Below are 7,316 nucleotides of genomic sequence, written 5' to 3' on the forward strand. Positions count from 1 at the left end.
TGCAAATCAGAAATGACCAAGTTGGCTTGGTAGACAATAAGATACTATAGGCTACTATGGATATAGACAATAAGAAATGACTAAGTTGGCTTGGTAGACAATAAGATGTATCCATGTATACTAGTGAATTGTACCCTAAAGACCTCATGATGTGCAGTGCAACGTGGCCCAATGACACAAATTACATCGCAAGGAATGCATGAAGCTCTGAGCGTTGGTATTCAGACTACGTCACAGGTAACACATGAAGCCCTAACATAAGTATGTAGATTGTATCACTGGGAACACATGAAGTCTTAGATGCAGGTATCGAACTATATTGTGAGGACGCATGAAGTCTCGAGCATAGGTTAGGATTGAGTTGTTTAGTGAAGGAGTATCTAAAGGATAGTAACCAAGAACCAAGAACTTAAGATCTCAGAACTGTGGACCAAGGTCCATGGTACAAAAATCATGTGTCAGGGGGAAAGAAAATGACGTTAAAAGAAGAAAGCAAGTCATCTTGAAGGAAGTTGGAAAGTTGAGAATTATGGTTGAATTAAGTATTTGAAGTTTTCTAGTATTAGTATCAACACGATATGTTAATTTCAATACAAAGCTTGACCCATGAACCTACATCAAATTCTTAAGATGATGGATAGAATGATCGAGTAGAGTTGAGGTAGACCGAGTCATAGATATGCGAGCTACTAAACTAGGACTTCGAACACCTTAGCATTTTCTATTGAACGCATTAATTTGATCCTTAAGAGAAAATGATTCCCCATGTCGTGATTTTTAGAATATCATGAACAGATCAAGGTAGCAATAAAGAAAAAGTATGCTTCCTGAAACAATGGTTCTCTCCATTATATAAGCAGGACAATGTTTTAAATATTTCCTCCAAGTTTTAATATAGTCGTTATGAGTGATTGTGAGATCTTTTTACTCATGTTCGCAACTTGTATAATTTTCATGAACTAGATATTTGAAGAGGTTCTTAGACTATTTTGTAGAAGTGTACATCTTGTACAAAGTAGTTTAGTCAAGGTTTAAAAGAAGTAACACGATGAATCCTTAAGACAACTTGGTGTTTCTATATAGTGAGCATTATATGAAGTTCTCAGAGTTTGAGTCTTGGATGAACACAAATGTTTCCCTTGGAAAACGAATGTTCAAGAATGTGGTTTAGTGGAACATTTTAAATGAGGAATAATTTTTAGTTGATCTAGACTTTTTCAAAGACATAAAGTTGTAAGTTCCCTTGCTTTGATGATGTAGAAGGTTTATTTAAATGTTTCGAGTTTGATTTAGTCGATTCACACAAGCATAACTTGCGACCTGTGCGTTGTTAGGTCAACATTCTAACCAATTGAGCTATTCAACTTCACTTTTGATAGACCTGACTTCTCGAGAATGATATATCACCGGTAGCTAAACCTGGCTCTGATACCACTTATTGTTTCTTGACTGATCAAATCGGAGGAAATCGATACAGAGGAAAAAAAGCCGAAGGAAAATGTTGGAAGAAGAAAATAACAAAAAAAAAAAAAACACAATAGAGAGACAATATTTCAGATTATGTGCTGGATACGGGATGATTTTATTTCTCATTGGATATTTAAATAACAATTATATCTTCAAATGGGAAGAAGTGACGAGTCAATTAAAGCCAATCCCTGGAGGACACTCCACTCACTTTAAAATGCAAAATAATAGGAATCACTCCTAACCTAAAAATAAATCACAAAATAATAGGAAGGACTCTTGAGCTAAAAAAATAGGGATTTATCTAACATCATCAACAAAATATATTGTTTCCAACTTGACTTCACTTCTTCTGCCACTGTATTTGTGGCTTGAAATTAGTGTTGGAAATCAAAGATAAAGTTATCTAGAGCCTAGACATCTCGAACCCCACATAATGACTTGGGCTTCTCGACATTTATCTTGTTAAATTGTACTACTCTCCTTGTTGGGGTTTGGTTCTCCATGGTGAGGTTTAATCTTACGCGTAGATCTGCCACTTCAGCCGTGACCACTCCAAGGGTCGCTCTCAAATCTTCAGACAATTCTGACACCATCTAAAAGATCCCTTGTTGGGCATTGTCTAAGCCCTCAACCTATTCTTCCATTTGGGTAACGAAGCCTATCGAACTATCCCTACGCTTGAAGCCACCAACACTTGTGGCCTTGTCTTCTAGGGCTTCGACCTTAATCATTAACTCGCGGGCAGGCATTGCCTCAAGGCAACTTGCCATCTCATTGATCCTGCTAGCTTTAGCGGCAATTTCATTCATGCGAGATTTCAAAAGCCCCATTCGAGAACTTCACTCATGTAGAGTAACTGCTCTTCGGTTTCAGCCAATCGATCAGCTTGGGACTTGACTAGTTTTTTTGCAACGGACATGTTTGTGTACAACTTTTCAAGGAGCCAACTCGACTCTGATACCACTGATCACAATCGCACTCTTGCAGCTGTGAGACAACGATTGTATGACACTTGTTCTAACCCAGCAAACAAGTTAGCCATGAGAGATTCGAACTTCGACGTATGCTCGAGTTTCGAGTCACATTTGAGAGAAATGTGTTAGAAAACGTGAGCGAGAAAATACGTTGAAAAGAGCTTGAAAGAAAGAAATGTTATAAGTTAAAGGTGAGCGGACAACAACAATGACTTTGATAGTATATAATCCGGGTAGGAAGAAGTGACAACTAATCATATCTCCTGTAGTACCAAGATAGAACCAAGTTTGAGCATTTGTGATACATTATACGTCAAGAAATTGAAACCGAAATTTATGAGTTTCTTTTTAACGCTTACCTTTTTGTTTTTGCTCCCAAACTTGACTCTATCTCCCTCTTCTAAACATAAATCATGGTTCAATTTGGCACAACAACGCATAAATCTCCACGAATTTCATATCAAGCTCACGATTCATATGGGTATTTACCCAAATTCCCGCTTAAGGAACTCAATCCACCTCTAAATCACTCTTTCCCCCTTATGCCATGCAAACAGCCGCTGTAAGCACCACGAATACGAGCTCACTGCATGTGGATTTGGATTCCTTCCCCCACCGAGTAGCCGCTAATATTTTACATAAGTGAAGCAATGAAAGTCATTTTTCATGATTTTTCAACTTTGTTACATGACTTATAAATGAAGTCAGGAAAGTTGCAACTTTCTGAAGATGGTTGGGAATGAGTCCTATATTGGCTAATTTAGGGAATGATTATACGTTTATAAGTCAAGGAATACATCTCCATTGCTATAAGGCATTTTGGGTAAGCCCAAAGCAAAACGATGAGAGCTTATGCTCAAAGTGGACAATATCATACTATTGTGGAGATCCTTGCTTCCTAACATGTTATTAGAATGATGCCCTAAACTTAGTCTTGACAATAGAATCCTCAAATATCGAATAAAGAATTGTGAGCCTTGAAGGTATAGTCAAAAGTGGTTAAAGTGTCGAACAAAGGGCGTACTTTGTTCGAGGGCTCCAAAGAAAGGAGTTGAGCTTTAATTAAGGGAAGGTTGCTCGAGAGCTCCATAAACCTCAGGGGAAACTTATAGTGTATTTTGTTCTAGACGAGGAGAATTGTTGGGAGTGAGTCCCACCTTAACTAATTTAGCGAATGATCATAGGTTTATAAGTAAACCCGTGCTTCCTAACCTAGTACTTCAATGTGAAGTTTTTTATTTTGAAGTACAATGTGTGTATAAAATAATACAATATGATGAAAAAGCTGGTATCTTTTAAGTATAACATGAATAATATTAAAAATACACAAATTTCTAAATTTAGAATTTAATTCAATAAAATTGAAAATGGAAGGTTCTAGTACACAAATGAAAAAATAAATAATTATTTTTCTCAAACACAATTAAAATGAATAGGTAGCATATTGAAGTTGGGTAGGTGAAACAAATGAGTAGCTTGAAAATAAATAAATAAATAAATAAATAAAATAAGTAAATAAATAAATAAATAAATAAATAAAAACTTCACCATCATTCCACTTATCAAAGAGAAAAACAATAGACTTTTGAATTGCAGAGTCAAAGATTGGTCATAATTGAATCCCAATGTCATGACAAAACATCACATCATGGAATCCCATGCATGTATGTATACATATATATATATATATATATATATACAATTTACTCCCTTTATTTTCTTTTTAATTAATATGATATTTATATGAATTTCCACCGAATTAATAATTATTTAGCTTTTAATTGGTTAAGAGATGGCTTAAAGTCATTGACCTAATGGTACATCTTACAAACCACAGGATTGACCCAAAAATCCACACTAACATGTCAGTCAACATCAATACCACATTAAATTTTTGTTACATTTTATTTCTAAATATTAATATCGAACTTTAACGTATAAAAATGTCAGTAATTTTCTCTTACGTGAAAGATTTAAATTCTTATCTTAACGTATTCTTGATAAAATGCAATATCTCAATAGAACAACGGGTCATGTCAACAGGTCGAGGGACCAATTTGAACACATATAAAGGGGTAGGTATTGTAAGTAACATTGTTTGATCACATTGATATTCTCTATATTTTTCTTCCTTTCTTCTTAGCCATGTTGGCTTCAAATCTCTCATGGCATGCTTAGACATGTATAACTCCGACCACCACAAGTCTCTCCAACGGCGAGCCCCGGCAAGCCCTCGAATCTCCTTCTCGAGTGACTTTGTCGACATCCAGCAATCCCTCAAACACCAAGAGCGGTCTGCGGCCGCCCCGGCCCCCGTCTCGTCGTCCTCCGACTTTGAATTCTCCGTCTCGAACTACTCCATGATGTCTGCGGACGAGCTGTTCTTTGAGGGTCGGCTTCTCCCCTTCAAGGACTCCCACAAGACGGCTACTACTCTTAGAGAAGAGCTTCTTGTGGAGGAAGAGGAAGAAGACGATGACGTGTCGAACCAGCGCCCTTCGAGAGGGCGCTGGAAGGGGTTTCTTGGGTTGAAAAAGTCCCATAATGCCTCCAAGAAAGGTGGCAGAAACGATGGGTCGAGTGGGAGCCGCAATGGTGAGGATGGGAAACGACCATTTGGTTGGTCTCCTTCATTTGGCACAAGAGCTAACTCGTCCGAGGTAAACAAAACAACCAATATTATTCAATGTACATTATTCAAGTAACTCTCAACTGTTTGATACTATTTGACTGCACAAATTATTCAAGTAACTGTTCAAAACCTATGTCTTCTCTAATATAAGCTTGAATATTTGATGTAGTTCATTATTGGTTGTTTCAGGTACAAAATGAAGAAGGATCAAATTGAAAAGATGAGAGAAGGAATGTGGAGAGCTTCTTGTTCAAGCGGGCTTTTTTTTTTTATTTAACAATTTAGATTTTTGTGTTCTATGAAATGTTTTTTAAGATTTGTAGCTAACCTTTAAGTTCTCGAGTTGATTAATGTTGTTCTCTCACAAAGTTTGGTCCTTTGGCTTGTTCTTTCTTTTTTTTTTTTCCTCCCTTCTCTCTAGTTCACTAGTACACATTTGTTAATTTAGGGAACTGATTATGGGTTTATAGATAAGGAATACATCTCCATGAACACGAGGCTTTTGGAGAGTCCAAAATAAAGTCACGAAAGATTATGCTAAAATTAGACAATATCATACAATCGTGGAGAGTGGTAATTCCTGAGAGAGGAAAGGAGAATGAAAGGAGAGAGTTTGTGATATGAATAAAATAAAAAGAGGAACACCAAATTTAAAGCATACACCTAACCATTGGTTTCCAATTACAAGGCTGTAATGGGTTTGCTGCTCTGAACTCTGAAAATGGCTCTGACCACACCAACATATAAAACACAAGGACATTGCCACTTCATTTCTATCATCTTCGCATTTATTTCTTTATATTTATATATATATTAACTTAATATTTGATTCCACACTATTCTTTTAAAGATTATTGGTGTTTGTTTTAAAATGTGATTGTAGAATGATTGAGATACTAAAAAATTAAGTATTACATTTAAAAGAAAATTAATTTAAAGGCTGTTTGAATCACAAATGGGAATGTGAGGTGATAGACAAGTAAATAAAAACACAATAAATTTTTCTTTTAAAACAAGTACAGATTTAAATTTCTGAACATAAAATTATATACATACATTTATTTATGAATATATCAGTTCGAGTTAAATACACATTGGGGACCAAAGGAAACGGGATACAAACATGGTACCACACAAAACAGACTCAAACTACCACAGAGATAGATGACTCAAGAGACACTTCTATATAATTGCATAGTATCACAATCATACTGTAAAAAGAGTATGTTGTGACCCTCACATTAAGACAAGCAAAGTGGCGATCTTTAAGAGGTGCCCATCTGGCCATATGAGGGCTAGTATAGAAGAATGTCGTGATGCGATCGAGGAGGACGATACATCACAAAACCACACCATATAACGTGTGCATTGAAGAGGAAACGAGATATAAGCAAGATATAGTCCACGAGTAGATATGAGTGTCAAAGATAGGTTCGTTGAAGGGTCGGGTAGGGCCTCAGGCTTTAACCTCGAAAGTCGAGGTTCCAAATGAGATTTGGGTATGCGGTTCTAGAGTCAAGTTCGTCCATATAAAATATGAATGCTCGCCAAATTTGGTTTCAATCAGACACTGGATGGACGGTCCACGACACTGCATGACCGTTCACCAAAATGACTTCTACCGAGGAGTATTGAAAATGCTTCAAAATGTTTCTTAGGGAGAGACATGGTGTCAGCTCTCAACAACCACAGGCCTTGTGGCCTATGCTAACTACCCTATGGCACATGTGTGTATCACAGTGAGGGTGTATCACAGTGAGGGCAAGTGTTATGAGACGAGTGTCTTGGGCGACTTTTTTTTTAATGAGTTTTTCAAGAACAGTATCGAGCGGCACAGGTGTGTTGGTATTGCACCCTAACCCATGTGTCGGAGGTTTGGTTATGCACCCGCTATCCAGTACAGAGTTCATAAATGGCATGACATGGGCACAAGACAACCAATGTTTCGATAGAACTCGGGTGGATTGATGTTCTAGATGTCCCAATGTTATGAACGACATATGAGTTTGTCCTCGATGACATGACCAAGTGAGCAGCGATGACCGACGACACCCCTTGACTTGGAATGATGTCAAGAAATATGAATCATGTTAATTGAGAACCAAAATGACATGATGGGATGCAATGTTGCATTGAGAGACCTTGTCCCCAAGTAGAGGTAAGGTCGAGCTGAATGACTTGGTGATATGAACCACAACCAAGGAATTTTCATACCTCAAGGTCCAATTACATGGACAAGA

At 37.1% G+C, this 7,316-nt stretch overlaps 1 protein-coding gene across 2 annotated transcripts; it reads left to right on the forward strand.

The window, feature by feature from the left end:
• Nucleotides 1-4,458: 4,458 nt before the first annotated feature.
• Nucleotides 4,459-5,358, forward strand: LOC111796161 (uncharacterized). 2 transcript variants are annotated; one of them, XM_087124298.1, is made up of 2 exons: nucleotides 4,459-5,104; nucleotides 5,246-5,358. In XM_087124298.1, the coding sequence occupies exons 1-2, from the start codon at nucleotides 4,610-4,612 to the stop codon at nucleotides 5,351-5,353; spliced, it is 603 nt and encodes a 200-aa protein (XP_086980424.1). In that variant the 5' UTR covers nucleotides 4,459-4,609; the 3' UTR covers nucleotides 5,354-5,358. The 2 variants fall into 2 exon arrangements, with proteins under 2 accessions (XP_086980424.1, XP_023534650.2); XM_023678882.2 differs by having other exon boundaries at nucleotides 4,464-5,104; nucleotides 5,266-5,358.
• The last annotated feature ends 1,958 nt before the right edge of the window (nucleotides 5,359-7,316 follow it).

Source organism: Cucurbita pepo, chromosome 5 (genome assembly GCF_057944985.1).
Source record: "Cucurbita pepo subsp. pepo isolate OVF chromosome 5, ASM5794498v1, whole genome shotgun sequence".
Classification (NCBI taxonomy): domain Eukaryota; kingdom Viridiplantae; phylum Streptophyta; class Magnoliopsida; order Cucurbitales; family Cucurbitaceae; genus Cucurbita; species Cucurbita pepo.

Bases quoted from the DNA above. Each gene is read 5' to 3' on its own strand.
- LOC111796161 (XM_087124298.1), top strand. From the start codon at position 4,610: ATGGCATGCTTAGACATGTATAACTCCGACCACCACAAGTCTCTCCAA. The intron at 5,105-5,245 runs GTAAACAAAACA...TATTTGATGTAG, and splicing joins CAAGAGCTAACTCGTCCGAG to TTCATTATTGGTTGTTTCAG.